At 49.0% G+C, this 17,699-nt stretch overlaps 2 protein-coding genes across 8 annotated transcripts in view; one reads left to right on the top strand and one right to left on the bottom strand.

Annotated features, from left to right (window-relative positions):
- FAM228B (family with sequence similarity 228 member B) overlaps positions 1-14,195 on the bottom strand; it is a 92,822-nt gene extending 78,627 nt beyond the window's left edge. For both annotated transcript variants that reach the window (XM_063696026.1, XM_055377573.1), the window contains exon 1: positions 14,118-14,195. The gene's annotated coding sequence lies outside the window, so the exon portion shown is untranslated. The remainder of the gene's footprint in view (positions 1-14,117) is intronic.
- On the top strand, positions 9,670-17,653 carry TP53I3 (tumor protein p53 inducible protein 3). Of its 6 annotated transcripts, none has more exons than XM_063696029.1 (6): positions 9,670-10,296; positions 10,409-10,878; positions 11,915-12,182; positions 14,042-14,254; positions 15,434-15,630; positions 17,228-17,653. In XM_063696029.1, exons 2-6 carry the CDS (start codon positions 10,741-10,743, stop codon positions 17,342-17,344), a joined length of 933 nt encoding a protein of 310 aa, XP_063552099.1. In that variant the 5' UTR covers positions 9,670-10,296; positions 10,409-10,740; the 3' UTR covers positions 17,345-17,653. The 6 variants fall into 6 exon arrangements, with proteins under 6 accessions (XP_063552099.1, XP_063552097.1, XP_030863871.3 ...); XM_063696027.1 differs by having other exon boundaries at positions 17,325-17,653; XM_031008011.3 differs by having other exon boundaries at positions 10,736-10,878.
- The last annotated feature ends 46 nt before the right edge of the window (positions 17,654-17,699 follow it).

The following is a 17,699-nucleotide window of genomic DNA, read 5'->3' on the forward strand; positions in this document are numbered from 1 at the left end:
TGTATGGGGGTATTTTGTCATTGTTTTACCATAATTTTACTCTGATTAAACAAACACTTCACAGAAATCCCTTGATGTCAACTGCTATAGCTCTAGTTCATTTTTCAAGTGGATGCATAGAATTCACAATTTATGCAGCCATTCCCTTAGTGATGGGATCTACTTTGTTTCTAAATTTTTGTTACTATGATCAATGCTGCAATAAACATCTCTGTACATACATCTGTATAACTGGTGTGTTTTATTTCTACAGGACAAACTCCTTAGAAGTAAGTTTCATACTGTCATTGTTACTATCACTATGATTTATTTTCTTTCTTTCTTTTTTTTTGGAGACAGGGTCTCACTCTGTCACCCAGGCTGGAGTGCAGGGCGCGATCTTGGCTTACTGCAACCTCTGCCTCCCAGGCTCCAGTGAGTCTCCTGCCCCAGCCTCCCAAATAGCTGGGATTACAGGCACATGCCACCACTGCCCAGCTAATTTTTGTATTTTTAGTAGAGATGGGGTTTCACCATGTTGGCCAGGCTGGTCTAGAACTTCTGACCTCAAATAATCCACACACCTTGGCCTCCCAAAGTGGTGAGATTACAGGCATGAGCCACCATGCTTGGCTGATTTATTTTCTGACATCTGGTAATATAAGTCTTTCCTACTACTATTCCTTTTTTTTTTTTTTTTTTTTTTTGAGACAGAGTCTTACTCTGTCACCCAGGCTGGAGTGCAGTGGTATGATCAATGCAACCTCTGCCTGCCAGGCCCATGTGATCTTTCCATCTCCCAGCCTCCCAAGTAGCTGGAACTACAGGCACATGCCACCACGCCTGGCTAATTTTTTGTAGGGATGGGGTTTTGCTATGTTGCCCAGGCTGGTCTTGAACTCCTGAGTTCAAGTGATCTGCCCACCTCGGCCTCCCAAAGTGCTGAGATTACAGATGTGAGCCAACACTCCCAACCCTACTATTCTTTTTCATATATTTATTGGCCATTTGGGGGGATTTGTTCTTCCACATACACTCTAACACCATTTTATCCAATCAAAAAATATACTGTTGGCATTATAACCAAATTTATAATGAATTTGTATACTACTTTGGTAAAACTGACATTTTGGGTACTGTATTCTCATCTAAAAACATGGTACTGTTTCATTTGTTCAGATCTTGTTTCTGTTCTTTGATATAGTTTTACAGTCTTCATTATATAATTTTTGTATCTTCCTTGTTAAATACATTCCTTATGCTTTTACAACTTGTACTGCTATGGTAAAAGGGTTATTTCCCCCATTTTTATTAATATTTCTAGTTGCTTAACTGAAGTAGAATAAAGCTATTGATTCTGGTGTATGTAGCTTGCATCTGGACAGCTTTTACAAATTATCTCATTATCTCAAATAAAAATGTTTGCTTCATTTTTAAAATTAGCATCTCTTGTGGTTTTTTGTGTTTGTTTGTTTTTTGTTTTTGTTTTTGTTTTGAGACGGAGTCTCACTCTGTTGCCCAGGCTGGAGTGCAGTGGCGATCTCGGCTCACTGCAAGCTCTGCCTCCCGGGTTCAGGCCATTCTCCTGCCTCAGCCTCCCAAGTAGCTGGGACTACTGGCGCCCGCCACCACGCCCGGCTAATTTTTTGTATTTTTAGTAGAGACGGGGTTTCACCGTGTTAGCCAGGATGGTCTCGATCTCCTGACCTCGTGATCCGCCTCCTAAAGTGCTGGGATTACAGGCGTGAGCCATGGCACCCGGCGCATCTCTTGTGTTTTCTGAGTCTACAATCATATCAACAACAAAAGGAGGCTGTTTTATCATTTTTCCAGTATTTATATCAATTACCTCGTTTTTCATCTTATTGTATTGACTAAAACTTCCGAAGTAATGTTAAATAATAATGTCAGCTTGGGCAACATGGTATAACCTTGTATCTACAAAACAAACAATAAACAAACAAACAATCAAAAACTATCTGGGTGTGGTGGCTCAAGCCTGTAGTCCTAGCTACTGAGGAGGCTGAGGTGGGAGGTTCAGTTGAGCCCATATCAAGGCTGCAGTGAGCTGTGATCACAACACTGCACTCCAGCATGGGCAACAGAATGAGACCTTGTCTTTTAAAAAAAGTCTACTATAAATACTTTCCTTTTATCCTTATTTTGCTTGGAGGTTTTATAATGAATGGCTTCTAGGTTTAATCAATGCCTTTTTGGCCTCTATTGATTGGCTCATATGGTGTTTTCTCCTTTAATTTGTTGATGTTTTGGGGTTGTATTGATAGACTTCCCAATATTGATTTTGTATAATCATAGGGAATATAAGTTACTGAACTCCATTTCCTATTTTTTTTTTTTTTTTGAGATGGGAGGCTCTCTCTGTCACCAATGCTGGAGTGCAGTGGTGCAATCACAGCTCACTGCAACCTCCTCCTGCCTCAGCCTCGCAGGTACCTGGGACTACAGGTGTGCACCACCACGTCCAGCTAATTTTTGTATTTTTAGTAGAGATGGGGTTTCACCATGTTGGCCAGGCTGGTCTTGAACTCCTGACCTCAACTGTTCTGCTCCCCCCTTGGCCTCTCAAAGTGCTGGGATTACAGGGTTGAGCCACCGTGCCAGTCCTTGCTAATTTGTTTGTTTGTTTGTTTGTTTGTTTGTTTTTGAGACGGAGTCTCACTCTGTAGCCCAGGCTGGAGTGCAGCGGCGCAATCTCGGCTCACTGCAAGCTCTGCCTCCCGGGTTCACGCCACTCTCCTGCTTCAACCTCCCGAGTAACTGGGACTACATGCGCCAGCCACCACCCCAGCTAATTTTTTGTATTTTTAGTAGAGATGGGGTTTCACCATGTTAGCCAGGATGGTCTCCATCTCCTGACCTCGTGATCCGCCCGCCTTGGCCTCCCAAAGTGCTGGGATTACAGGCGTGAGTCACTGCGCCCGGCGTTTTTTTTTTTTTTTTTTCTTTTTTTTTAGACGGAGTTTTGCTCTCGTTCCCCAGGCTGGAGTGCAATGGCACAATCTCGGCTCACCACAACCTCTGCCTCGAGTGATTCTCCTGCCTCAGCCTCCCGAGTAGCTGGGATTACAGGGATGCGCCACCACACCTGGCTAATTTTGTATCCTTGCTAATTTTTTAAAGAAATTTTTATCTTTATTAACAAGCCTTTGCTGCAAAAATAAACTATCCCCAAATCTTAACAGCTTAAAACAACAACAGCTTACAACAACAAATGTTTATTTCTTCCTCGGCTGTGACTCTGCTAGGCTGGTCCTAAGACAATAGGTTGGATTCAGGGCTACCCTGAGTGTTTCTCACTCAGGGACAAGCTGAAATAGAGGCTATCTGTGGGTGGCAGGAAGGTAAGGGGACTGATGGAAACTGACCATGCCTTTCTCACTCATCATTGACCAAAGTAAGAGACAGGGCCAAACCCAACATCAACAGAATGAGGCGAAAATACTCTACCCATTGGGTAGAATGGAGTAATTTTGCTAAAAAATCTTCCTTTTTTTTCTAGATTTTACTACTTGTTGCTGTAGAATTTCATGTAATTTAATTTATTTTTGTTTTAATCACTCCTATATCTGTGGTTGTATCTCCTTTCTCATTCCGTCTTTCAGACCTTGGCTATTTCTTGTTTCCCAGCTGTAACTCACAATACATTTCATTCATGTTACTGGTTTTTATAAAGAACAAGCTGGGACTACAGGCACCCACCACCACACCCAGCTAATTTTTGCATTTTTAGTAGAGATGGGGTTTCATCATGTTGTCCAGGCTGGTCTTGAACTCCTGACCTCAAGTGATCCACCCCTCTCAGCCTCCCAAAGTGCTGGGATTATAGGTATGAGCCACAGCACCCAGCCCATTTCCCAACTTTCATAATTGGATACATTTCTACTAAATATAATCTATTTCCCCATATCTGGGGAACCACACTGTTTCTACACTCACACAGAACACTTCGTTTCTGACACTAGATATGCAGGTTTTATTCCCACATCAACCAATTCTCTGACATAGGCTGGGTGTTCCACAATTCAATTCTGACACTCTCTACCTGGAGTTAGTGTCAGATCCCACAGATTAAGGGCTCAGTCCTGCAAGGTTGCCCCCATTAAAGATGCCAACTGCAAATCCAAGCCTCCTACACTTCTGACCAACTGGCTGTATAAATCAGGGATTCTCATGACTCCCTTCTTGGATTTGATAATTTGCTAGAATGGTTCATAAAACTCAGGGAAACACTTACGTTTACTAGTTTATGATAAAGAATATTATAGGCTGGGCGCGGTGGCTCACGCCTGTAATTGCAACACTTTGGAAGGCCGAAGCAGGTGGATCTCTTGAGCCCAAAAGTTCAAGACCAGCCTGGCCAACATGGCGAAACCCTGTCTCTACTAAAAATGCAAAAATTAGCCGGGCTTGGTGGTGCATGCCTGTAATCCCAGCTACTTGGGAGGCTGACGCAGGAGAATCACGTAAACCCAGGAGACAGAGATTGCAGTGAGCCGAGATCACCCCACTGCATTCCAGCCTAGGCGACAGAGCCAGACTCTGCCTCAAAAAAAGATATATATATATATAATAAAGGGATGAACAGCCAGGTGAAGAGGTATGTAGAATGTGGTCCAGAAGGATCCCAAGTGCAGGAGCCTCTGTCCCCATTGAGTTGGGGTACACCACACCATCTTCCCATGGTGGATGTGTTCACCAGCTGGGAAGCTCACCACATTTCTTTGTTCAAGAGTTTTTAGGGCCAGGCGCAGTGGCTCACACCTCTAATCCCAGCACTTTTGGAGGCCTAGGCAAATGGATAACCTGAGGTAAGGAGTTCGAGACCAGCCTGGCCAACATGGAGAAATCCCATTTCTACTAAAACCACAAAAATTGGCCGGACCCAGTGGCTCACACCTGTAATCCCAGCACTTTGGAAGGCCGAGGCAGGTGGATTGCCTAAGCTCAGGAGTTTGCGACCAGCCTGGACTGTTGCAAAACCCTGGGCTGGTGAAACCCTGTCTCTACTAAAATACAAAAAATTAGCTGGGCGTGGCAGCGTGCATCTATAGTCCCAGCTACTTGAGAGGCTTGCAGGGAGCCGAGATCGCCTGGGTGACAGAGTGAGACTCTGTCTCCAAAAAAAAAAAAATTACCCTGGTGTGGTGGCTCACACCTGTAGTCCCAGCTACTTGGGAGGCTGAGGCAGGAGAATCGCTTGAACCTAGGAGGTGGAGGTTGCAGTGAACTGAGGTCAGGCTACTGCACTCCAGCCTGGGCAACAGAGTGAGACTCAGTTTCAACAACAACAACAAAAAAGAATTCTTACAGCGTGTAATCTCCAGTCCCTGCTTCCCCTTCCCAGGGTCTTTCTGGTGACCAGCTCATCCTGAAGCTATCTAGGGCCCCCACCCTAAGTCACTTTATTAGCATAAACTCGAGTGTGCTTATAAGGGTTTGTTATTAATATAAAAAGTCACTTCTATCACATACGAAATTCCAAGGGTTTTAGGAGCTCTGCAGGAGAACAAAATATAATAAAAGATACTTATTGGCCAGGCAGAGTGGCTCATGCCTACAATTTCAGTACTTTACAGGCTGAGGTGGGAGAATTGCTTGAGTCCAGGAGTTCATGACCAGCCTGGGCAACGTAGCAAGACCGTATATCTAGTTAAAAACAAAAGAAAGAAAGAGATGCTTATTCAGCAAATAACAAAGGTTTTAGGAGTGCTATTGCAGGAACCCAGGACAAAGACCAAAAATATATATTTCTTATTACACACTGCAAGATGACATCGACCAAGGGCTCACTAAGATAAAATCTTAGGCACTTTCAAGTACTAGTTTTACTGGGATACTTTAGTATACTTAGTGGTTGGTATTATTAGATTTTTTTTAAAGTAACTCCTTGCATCTTAAAAGTTCTTATTTAGCACTTACATTACACATTCCTCATCTATCTTAATCCATTCCATTTTCTTAATCCAATCAGTTTTAGTGTAGATTTTTGCAAAGTTTGTTATTTACAACTATTTCCTTTCCATCTGTCTCTGTTCTAGGATATTTATTTGGTTCAAACCTTTCCTCAATTTTGGACAGATGCATATCCGGATGATGTGTCTCTGAACACATCCTCAGACATGTTTTTTGCCCTAACAAGTGAATTATATCTTAATGGGGTATATTGAGTTACAGTGCTTTTCTTCTAGTCAATAGAGGCTAGTCTACTCTCTTCTAGCTTCCAGATTGCAGATAGAAACTTGCTGGGCACAGTGGCTCATACTTGTAATCCTAGCACTTTGGGAGGCTGAGGCAGGAGGATTGCTTGAGTCCAGGAGTTTGAGACCAGCCTGGGCAACATAATGAGACCCCTACACTACAAAAAGGAGAGAGAGAGAAAGAGGGGATGGGGAACGAGGGAAGGAAGGAGGGAGGGAGGGAGAGAAGGAAGCCATTTTTGTTTTTTAACCAATTGTAACTTATTCTTTCCACACTTGTTAGAACCTGAAATTTTATAAAATATAGGCATGCATTTTTGTTCTTATGAATCCATCCTTTAGTGAATGTTTTCAATCTGTATAATCTGGTAGAATTTAGGAAAACTATTCTTTTATTTGGTTAACTATTGAATCTTCTTCATCCATTCCTCTTCCTCCTTCTAAAATTCCCTTTTTTTTTTTTTTCTTTTGAGACGGAATCTCACTCTGTCTTCCAGGCTGGAGTGCAGTGGTGCGATCTCGGCTCACTGCAATCTCCCCTTCCTGGGTTCACGCCATTCTCCTGCCTCAGCCTCCCGAATAGCTGGGACTACAGGCGCCCGCCACCACGCCCGGCTAATTTTTTGTATTTTTAGTACAGACGGGGTTTCACCGTGTTAGCCAGGATGGTCTCGATCTCCTGACCTCGTGATCCGCCCGCCTCGGCCTCCCAAAGTGCTGGGATTACAAGTGTGAGCCACCGCGCCCGGCCTAAAATTCCTATTATTCTCATAGCAGGGTCTCCTGAATTTTTCCTTAAGTCCCATCATTTTATTATTTCCATCTCTATAGGCTTTTGCTCTGCTGTGTTAAAGAAATAATTATTCAATGATACTTCTTTTTTTTTTTTTTTTTTATTGATCATTCTTGGGTGTTTCTCGCAGAGGGGGATTTGGCAGGGTTACAGGACAGTAGTGGAGGGAAGGTCAGCAGATAAGCAAGTGAACAAAGTTCTCTGGTTTTCCTAGGCAGAGGACCCTGCGGCCTTCCGCAGTGTTTGTGTCCCTGGGTACTTGAGATTAGGGAGTGGTGATGGCTCTTAACGAGCATGCTGCCTTCAAGCATCTGTTTAACAAAGCACATCTTGCACCGCCCTTAATCCATTCAACCCTGAGTGGATACAGCACATGTTTCAGAGAGCACATGGTTGTGGGTAGGGTCACAGATCAACAGGATCCCAAGGCAGAAGATTTTTTTCTTAGTACAGAACAAAATGAAAAGTCTCCCATGTCTACCTCTTTCTACACGGACACGGCAACCATCCGATTTCTCAATCTTTTCCCCACCTTTCCCCCCTTTCCATTCCACAAAACCGCCATTGTCATCATGGCCCGTTCTCAATGAGCTGCTGGGTACACCTCCAAGATGGGGTGGTGGCCGGGCAGAGGGGCTCCTCACTTCCCCGTAGGGGCGGCCGGGCAGACGTGCCCCTCACCTCCCGGACGGGGCGGCTGGCCGGGCAGGGGGCTGACCCCCCCCACCTCCCTCCTGGACGGGGCGGCTGGCCGGGCAGAGGGGCTCCTCACTTCCCAGTAGGGGCGGCCGGGCAGAGGCGCCCCTCACCTCCCGGATGGGGCGGCTGGCCAGGCGGGGGGCCGAACCCCCACCTCCCTCCCGGACAGGGCGGCAGGCTGGGCGGTGGGCTGACCCCCCCACCTCCCTCCCGGACGGGGCGGCTGGCCGGGCAGGGGGGCTCCTCACTTCCCAGTAGGGGCGGCCGGGCAGAGGTGCCCCTCACCTCCCGGACGGGGCAGCTGGCCAGGCGGGGGGCTAACCCCCCCACCTCCCTCCCGGATGGGGTGGCTGCCCGGGCGGGGGGCTGGCCCCCCCACCTCCCTCCCGGACGGAGCGGCTGGCCGGGCAGAGGGGCTCCTCACTTCCCAGTAGGGGCGGCCGGGCAGAGGCGCCCCTCACCTCTCGGACCGGGTGGCCGGCCAGGCGGGGGGCCGAACCCCCACCTCCCTCCCGGACAGGGCAGCAGGCCGGGCGGTGGGCTAACCCCCCCACCTCCCTCCCGGACGGGGCGGCTGGCCGGGCGGGGGGCTGACCCCCCCACCTCCCTCCCGGACGAGGTGGCTGCCAGGCAGAGATGCTCCTCACTTCCCAGACGGGGTGGCTGCTGGGCGGAGGGGCTCCTCACTTCTCAGGCGGGGCGGCTGCCGGGCGGAGGGGCTCCCCACTTCTCAGACGGGGCGGCCGGGCAGAGACGCTCCTCACATCCCGGACTGGGCGGCAGGGCAGAGGTGCTCCCCACATCTCAGACGATGGGCGGCCAGGCAGAGACGCTCCTCACTTCCCAGATGTGATGGCGGCCGGGAAGAGGCGCTCCTTGTTTCCTAGATGGGAAGGCGGCCGGGCAGAGACGCTCCTCACTTTCCAGACTGGGCAGCCAGGCAGAAGGGCTCCACACATCCCGGACGATGGGCGGCCAGGCGGAGACGCTCCTCACTTCCCAGACGGGGCAGCAGCCGGGCAGAGGCTGCAATCTCGGCACTTTGGGAGGCCAAGGCAGGCGGCTGGGAGGTGGTTGTAGCGGGCCGAGATCACGCCACTGCACTCCAGCCTGGGCACCATTGAGCACCGAGTGAACGAGACTCCGTCTGCAATCCCGGCACCTCGGGAGGCCGAGGCTGGCCGATCACTCGCGGTTAGGAGCTGGCGACCAGCCCGGCCAACACAGCGAAACCCCGTCTCCACCAAAAAAATACGAAAACCAGTCAGGCGGGGCGGCGCGCACCTGCAATCGCAGGCACTCGGCAGGCTGAGGCAGGAGAATCAGGCAGGGAGGTTGCAGTGAGCTGAGATGGCAGCAGTACCGTCCAGCTTCGGCTGGGCATCAGAGGGAGACCGTGGAAACAGAGGGAGAGGAGAGGGAGAGGGAGAGGGAGAGGGAGAGGGAGAGGGAGAGGGAGCAGCAGCTGAGCTTTCTTGTTCTCCACCAAGGTGTGTCTCAATGATACTTCTTAAAGCACATTAAGGAAGACTTTATTTAGCACCATCGCTACAGGTTTAGGGACCACTGCAATGAGTTCTTGCAGTGGACGAGACAGGTTGGGATCAACTCTGAATGCATCATGGACAAGTGGGAATGTATAGCCAAGGAGCAGTGTAGGGGGTCAGTGGATGGAAAATTAGTAAGAGGCATCAGGGGTAAGGGGGATTCTATCTAAACTGACCTAACAGGATTCTCACTGAAGACAGGCCAGGGTGGTCGGATATCACTTGGGGGATGGTGGAGGATGAGATATTGAGGGTGATCAGATGTCAAGGATGGGACGTTCTTACTAAAACAGGAATTTACAAGGAGTGCTATGGATATGTAGTGGGAGGAGGCCAGGGATGCTGCTAAACATCCTACAATGCACAGGACGATCTCCTACAATAACGAACTAGCTAGTCCAAAATGTCAATAGCACCGAGGTTGAGAAACCTTCACGTAGCTTACGGATACAGCTTTTACCCAATCGCCAGCATCCTTCTCCTGGGGCTGAACCTCTCCCCCAGGACTGTCAGGAGGAGGGGAGTGATAAAGATCCCAGGACTCCGTTTTGCCTTCCTTCCCCACCCCCACTCCCAACGGCTCCTTTCTCTTCTCTTAGCAGTACCCAGCTTGCCCACCCATGCTCAAGATGGGCGGGATGCCAGCCTGTTACATAAATGTGCCAAAAGCCTGGCCATGCCTGGAAAATGGACCAATCCGCCCGCCAAGAGGTTGGGTCTCGTTCCCTAGAGAGAAGAAAGTTTCCTCTCTTTGCAGTGAGAGCTAGAATCGCACTTTCTGTCAAGCTGAGAGAAAGACTCTTTTCCAGAGGCTAAAAGGACAAGAAAATCTGATTTGCTTGCTTCTAACTTTGCGTTTTAAAGGGGGAAGGAGGAAAGGAAAGAGGGGGAGGGTGGTTCTGCTTAGCCCCACCCCTCCGGCTACCCCAAGTCCAGCCCTCCATTCCGGTGGAGGCAGAGGCAGTCCTGGGGCTCTGGGGCTCGGGCTTTGTCACCGGGACCCGCAGGAGCCAGAACCGCTCGGCGCCGCCTGGTGCATGGGAGGGGAGCCGGGCCAGGAGTAAGTAACTCATACGGGCGCCGGGGACCCGGGTCGGGCTGGGGGCTTCCAACTCAGAGGGAGTGTGATTTGCCTGATCCTCTTCGGCGTTGTCCTGCTCTGCCGCATCCAGCCCTGTACCGCCATCCCACTTCCCGCCGTTCCCATCTGTGTTCCGGGTGGGATCGGTCTGGAGGCGGCCGAGGACTTCCCAGGCAGGAGCTCCGGGCGGAGGTCGGGTCCGCGGCAGACCAGGGCAGCGAGGCGCTGGCCGACAGGGGGCGCTGCGGTGCCAGCCTGAGGCTGGGCTGCTCCGCGAGGATACAGCGGCCCCTGCCCTGTCCTGCCCTGCCCTGCCCTGCCCTGCCCTGCCCTGCCCTGCCCTGCCCTGCCCTGTCCTGTCCTGTCCTGCCCTGCCCTGTCCTGCCCTGCCCTGCCCTGCCCTGCCCTGCGTCCTCAGACAATATGTTAGCCGTGCACTTTGACAAGCCGGGAGGACCGGAAAACCTCTACGTGAAGGAGGTGGCCAAGCCGAGCCCGGGGGAGGGTGAAGTCCTCCTGAAGGTGGCGGCCAGCGCCCTGAACCGGGCGGACTTAATGCAGGTACCCAGGGCTCAGCCGCGCCGGGGCGGGCGGGACTCCAGAGCCTCCCTCTCAACAGCACTCAGTGGACATTGACCAGACGCGAAGGCGTGCACCGCTCCACACCCACCAGGCAGCTGCGCTGGGGCTTCCCAGACCTAAACCCAGGGCGCCCTCTTTGTTCATGCAAAACAAGGGGGAGTACTTGCAAAGCAGAATCCACCCCGAGCTAATCCATAGCCACTCAGGCCTCCAGATGAGGGCGGAACTAACATTGTTGTGGGGTGTGGGCACACTTACTCCCCAGGCTACCCTGTTCACCATCTTAATTCTACAGATAAGGAAACTGAAGTTCAGCGAGGTTAAGCAGTACGCCCAAGGCCGTGACACTAGCAATCAGAAGAGCTGGGATTCAAGCTGAGGTCTTTGTGGCTCCAAAGACCTCTTAACTCTTTCCACTCTGAGAGTCCCAGAGCTGACAGCGGGCAGTACTCTTAAGAATTTTCTTCTGTCTGCTACTGATTTACTGACCTGGGCCAGCTGCATTGGTTGGGGTCATTCAGAAATGTGCATCAGAATCCCCCGGGGCACAAAAGAAACGTGATGGGGGCCCAGGCACGTGTACTTTGAAATACTCCTGAGGTGGTTCTGCCACACACTCCTGGTTAAGTCCCTCTGCTCTACAGCTTCTGAGGACTGGGGTGAGTGAGCACAGAGCCTAGCGCTTGATGCATGGGAACCATCGTCAAGGTTCCTAATCCCACTACTATTATTTCCCGTCTGGGACTCAGTTTCTCCATCTGTGAAGCAAGGGGTTCAGATGAGGTAAATAGCTAAGGACTCTACCAGTTATAACATCCACTGATCATGTGACCTCCAGTTTATTTGCATAAAACTAATGGCCTCTCCTTTTTCTTCTCCTTACTTACAAAAACCTGACTTCATCCTGAAATTTATTTTTGAAAAACAAAAGAGGGGATATTGGAAGGGGGGCCAGGGGTGGTGACATACAGATTTCTGATCATGCTCACCACTTAGTGCACTTCTTTCTCTGCAGAGACAAGGCCAGTATGACCCACCTCCAGGAGCCAGCAACATTTTGGGACTTGAGGCATCTGGACATGTGGCAGAGCTGGGGCCTGGCTGCCAGGGACACTGGAAGATCGGGGACACAGCCATGGCTCTGCTCCCCGGTGGGGGCCAGGCTCAGTACGTTACTGTCCCCGAAGGGCTCCTCATGCCTATCCCAGAGGGATTGACCCTGACCCAGGCTGCAGCCATCCCAGAGGCCTGGCTCACCGCCTTCCAGCTGTTACATCTTGTGGGTGAGGAGGCCTCCATGCTCACTCCACACAATGTGGCTCAACACCTTCATAAATCAGCCAACTTGAATCCCAGCAATCCCCCAGGGCACTCCCAGGCCTTCCTGTATCATCTGTATTGTCAGGTCCTCAAACCATGTTAGAAGGGTTTAATGTTGAGGCTGAGAATCATGGTTAGCAGATAGAGGGTCTGGATAACACTAGATAGGAGGCCTATGTACATGTTAACACCGGACGCCCAGCAGCAGTCCCAGCTTCTCAGAATCATACTGAGCTTCTCTCTGGGGTCCCAGTGCAACAGAAGGGACCAATTGACTCATTTATTCCTCCTCAATCCCACATAGGCCAGTCAATAACTCACATAAGGGAATCTAAGAAGACTTGGTCCTTGCCTTTAGACAGTGCAGTGTAACTGAGAAGGCAACATATGCATAAGATCAGATGACCATAGAGTTTAGAAGGATAGCCCTGTCTAACCACGATAGAAGCTGGAGATGGGTAAAGATGGTGTGGACAAGGGTAGTCAGAAGGCTTTTTGGAAGGCTTTGAAGGGTGGGTAGACTTGTGAAGGACATAAGGCATGCCAAGGTGGCCTAAGAAAGAGTATCAGCCAGGCAAGGTGGCTCACACCTATAATCGTAGCACTTTGGAAGACAGATCACGAGCCCAGGAGTTCGAGACCAGCCTGGGCAACATGGCAAAACCCTGTTTCTACAACAAATACAAAAATTAACCAGGCATGATGGTGCATGCCTGTTGTCTCAGTTACTCAGGAGGCTGAGTTGGGAGGATCACCTGAGCCCAGGAAGGTCAAGGCTGCAGTGAGCCATGATCATGCCACTGCACTCCAGCCTGGGCGGTAGAGTGAGACTCTGTCTCAAAGAAAAAGAAAGAGTAGGCTGGGCATGGTGGCTCATGCCTGTAATCCCAGCACTTTGGGCGGCTGAGGTGGGTGGATCATGAGGTCAGGAGATCGAGACCATCCTGGCTAACATGGTGAAACTTCATCTCTACTAAAAATACAAAAAATTAGCTGGGCGTGGTGGTGGGCACCTGTAGTCCCAGCTACTTGGGAGGCTGAGGCAAGAGAATGGCATGAACCCAGTGGGGGTGGGGCAGAGCTTGCAGTGAGCCAAGATTGCGCCACTGCACTCCAGTCTGGGTGACAGCGAGACTCCGTCTCAAAAAAAAAAAAAAAAAAAGAGCATCAAGGTGAGACCAGCCACTGCACTCAGTAGTGAAGGATGACTATTGTGATTTGTGAAAAATGAGGCTGGAGCCAGATCATGGTGTCGTTGAATATCAAGCTGTCTGGACTCAATGCAAAAGCCAATGGAGAAGCACTTTACATTTTGAGGAGGAAGTAACATAATGCAAGTGCCATCTTAGGAAGAGGAGCCTGGTGGCTGTGTGTTGCCTGGATCAGGAAGACCAGCTGGAGGCCAGTTTCAGACTCTAGAAGGACTGGCTTTCGGTCGTGACCATGGGAATGGTAGTTGTTCTTACTTATTCAGGTGTAGGTCAGAGATGTGCATTTTGGTGTTATAGGTAAAATAGAGATTATGGATGTGGCTGCTTATAGCCCTGTTTCAAAAGGCTGTTTTCCACTTTAGCCAGAGGCAATAAGACAGAAAAGGTCTGTCAATATGCTCTTTGTCTTTCTCCAAAGAACAAGATGGTTTGTATTTGAGTGACAGCGTCCCACCCCCACCAGCCCACCCCCACCCCACCAAATAAAAAAGGAAAAGCAAAAGATTGATTTGGCATTTGGTGCAACGGCCAGGTGATCTTGATAGAATATGCCTGTGTGGGGAATGTGTAGCAGTTGCAAAGTAAAGAGAACTCTGTACTTTCTGTCACAGGAAATGTTCAGGCTGGAGACTATGTGCTAATCCATGCAGGATTGAGTGGTGTGGGCACAGCTGCTATCCAACTCACCCGGATGGCTGGAGCTATTCCTCTGGTCACAGCTGGCTCCCAGAAGAAGCTTCAAATGGCAGAAAAGCTTGGAGCAGCTGCTGGATTCAATTACAAAGAAGAGGATTTCTCTGAAGCAACGCTGAAATTCACCAAAGGTAAACAACTGCTTCTACAGTTCAGCAGGAATTTAAGAGATGATTAAATAAAAGCCCCACCAGTCTCAAAGTTGCCAATGCTGTGTATCAGTCTTACCTCTGCTAAGTTCACAACAGCTGCCCTGGCCAAATTCTAGTACTATGGTATTTGACCACTGGAGACAGGCAGTCATATTTAGATCTAAGATGGTTTCCATGTGCATTCTTGCAAGAGATAAGATTCATCCACACTTTAGACCATGCAGACTTGGTCTGGAATTATCCAGCACCTTTTCTTCCCAACCAGCCATTCCACACTTAGTTAACAGGAGGCTTGGAGGCAGAGACCAGTTTGGAGCCAGCCATGGTAGGGTTGGGTGGTAGCACCCTAAATGAGTAAGTAGATGTGCACACCTCTGTATTCCAAAGCCAGACGTGTCTATTTTTGGCTCATCCCTTTCCGTTTTTCTTTCTTTTTTTTTTTTTGAGATAGAGTCTCGCTCTGTCACTGAGGATGGCGTGCAGTGGCTTGATCTCGGCTCACTGCAACCTCCGCCTCCCAGGTTCAAGCGATTCTCCAGCCTTAGCCTCCTGAGTAGCTGAGATCAAAGGCGCACCACCACGCCCAGCTAATTTTTGTATTTTTAGTAGAGACGGGGTTTCACTATGTTGGCCAGGCTGGTCTCGAACTCCTGACCTCAGGTGATCCACCTGCCTCAGCCTCCCAAAGTATTGGGATTACAGGCATGAGCCACCATGCCTGGCCTCCATTTTTCATGTGAGTAGAAAAGGAGAGATGAAACCAAAGTTAGAAAGCCTATGATTCCAATAACCTAGTGCAGACACTTCCTAACTTCTATGTGAACAACTAGCCTAGGTTGGACCTCCTATATTCTGTTCTCAATCGTGCCTGGGTGTCAGTGGGACTGTACTTATTTTGGCATGAGAGGAGACGCTAGGTCATGGTGCCCCATTTCCCTCTTGCTGTAGCTAGGCCTCATAAATGGTGAACTTCACACATGCTATCATAGAGTTCCACTATCTAAACTCCATTTACAACAGTTCTTCAAGCAGTGTTTCTAATTCCAACCTATAGATTTACCACCTGCATCTGTATTTATATCCATAATCCCCAAATATACCATCGTATCTTATTTTGCACCAAGCTGACTAGCATCACAAATCTGTTTCCTATGGAAGGTGCTGGAGTTAATCTTATTCTAGACTGCATAGGCGGATCCTACTGGGAGAAGAATGTCAACTGCCTGGCTCTTGATGGTCGATGGGTTCTCTATGGTCTGATGGGAGGAGGTGACATCAATGGGCCCCTGTTTTCAAAGCTACTTTTTAAGCGAGGAAGTCTGATCACCAGTTTGCTGAGATCTAGGGACAATAAGGTGAGTGATTAATGAAAAGAAAACGTGATTTAACCCAGAAAAGTGTGGTTCATTTACATTACCCCGAGAAAGGAAGCTCTACCTTAGATTAGGGAGGTTAGTTTCTATGAAGAAACCTCCCCCTCCGAAGATAAAGAGGGAACCCGATTTCAGAGAACTGATTCAGATTGGTTGATAGAAGCTTCAGTATCATGAAAAGAAGTGTAGCTGATACTTCACAGGTTATCTGAACATTCTAACAGAATGAAGAAAGCACTGACTGTATTAGGAAGTATTTCGAGTAGTTCCAAGACTTTGTTTTCAAAGGCAGAATTCATCTCAGTGTGCTAGAAAGTCTCTTAGGTGAGTAAAAAAATAAGTAAGCCTTGGCCTTCAACAGATTATAGGTTCCATGCCGGGCACAGTGGCACTTGCTTGTAGTCCCAGCTACTTGGAAGGCTGAGGCAGAGGACTGCTTGAGCCCAGGAGTTTCAAGACTGCAGTGAGCTATGATTGCACCTGTGCATAGCCACTGTACCCCAGCCTGGGAAACATAGCAAAACCTCATCTCAAAAAAAAAAAAAAAAAAAAAGATTATATGCTCCTGAAATATTCCATCTGGCAGTCTAGCAGGTGCCAGCTTTTGGAATGTTTCCACCATAGGGTTTTGCACCAGCTGAGGGACAGGAGAGCTTAAGCATCCTTTTTGCACTAAGCCTATATGAGTCCTATCTGTGGCTGCCTCCTGGGTAAAGACACTTTATTTAAAAACAATTCTTAGGCTGTCGGTGACACTAACATTTTACTCCAGGCTTCAGTCTTTATCTGGTACAGAACAGAAGTTACACATTTGGAGGTACAAGGGAGCCAGAGATCACCTGTAACCCCCCTTTAGCTCCTATGTGGTCTCTTCGGCTGGCTCTAGAAACCAAATTGATACCAGCAGATTGACAGGAGAAAAGCATGTACTTTTTTTTTTTTTTTTTTTTTTTTTTTTTTATGGAGACAGGGTCTTACTCTGTCACCCAGGCTGGAGTGCAATGGCACAATCAGCCTCCTGGGTAGCTAAGACTGAAGGCATACCACCATGCCTGGCTTGTATTTTTTATAGAGACAGGTTTTCACCATGTTGCCCAGGCTGATCTCAAACTCCCAGGCTCAAGTGATTCGGCCAAAGTAAGATGCTTTCGTAATTTTTAGACAAAGAACAATAAATTTGAGAAGAAATAAGACAAAATCTTAGGGATAGTAAATTTCTAGGGAAGTCACTAGGAGATACATGGGGGTGGGGGGTGTAAAACTAGTGGAAGATAAGGGTTACTTCCTTAAGTGTATTTATTCAGTTCCATTGCAGCCCCGTTTCCAGTCTCTGGTGATAAGGGCTTTTTGCCCTAGTATGGGGAGGGTACCCCTCCCAGAGGAATCTTTATGACTTGCTACATGCAAGAAGAGACAGGTCAGCTAGCCTTTTCTGAAACTACAATTTCTCCAATGCTTTCACCTCAAAATAAACAATATACCTATCAGACATATTCTGAGATGGCACATGACTCCTTCAAGGGTATTTCACACACATGCTAGGAAGTGAGGGGTTAAGTGTCCCTGTGTGCTTTTTCAGATACGTGGCTTCAGAGAGAGCAAGAAGGCTGAGGAGGATGAGGAGGGCAGGGTGAGGCTCTCTCCCCAGACTGATGATCTCCTTTCCCTTGTCTTAGTACAAGCAAATGCTGGTTAATGCTTTCACGGAGCAAATTCTGCCTCACTTCTCCACGGAGGGCCCCCAACGTCTGCTGCCGGTTCTGGACAGAATCTACCCAGTGACCGAAATCCAGGAGGCCCATAAGTACATGGAGGCCAACAAGAACATAGGCAAGATCGTCCTGGAACTGCCCCAGTGAAGGAGGATGGGGCAGGACAGGACGCGGCCACCCCAGGCCTTTCCAGAGCAAACCTGGAGAAGATTCACAATAGACAGGCCAAGAAACCCTGTGCTTCCTCCAGAGCCGTTTAAAGCTGATATGAGGAAATAAAGAGTGAACTGGAAGGGTGGCACGCGGACTGGGGCCGCCGCGGCGGGGTTGAGGTGGGAG

Source organism: Gorilla gorilla, chromosome 12 (assembly GCF_029281585.2).
Source record: "Gorilla gorilla gorilla isolate KB3781 chromosome 12, NHGRI_mGorGor1-v2.1_pri, whole genome shotgun sequence".
Classification (NCBI taxonomy): Eukaryota; Metazoa; Chordata; class Mammalia; order Primates; family Hominidae; genus Gorilla; species Gorilla gorilla.

Bases quoted from the DNA above. Each gene is read 5' to 3' on its own strand.
- TP53I3 (XM_004028917.5), top strand. From the start codon at position 10,741: ATGTTAGCCGTGCACTTTGACAAGCCGGGAGGACCGGAAAACCTCTAC. The intron at 10,879-11,914 runs GTACCCAGGGCT...CTTTCTCTGCAG, and splicing joins ACCGGGCGGACTTAATGCAG to AGACAAGGCCAGTATGACCC. The intron at 15,631-17,324 runs GTGAGTGATTAA...CCCTTGTCTTAG, and splicing joins TGAGATCTAGGGACAATAAG to TACAAGCAAATGCTGGTTAA.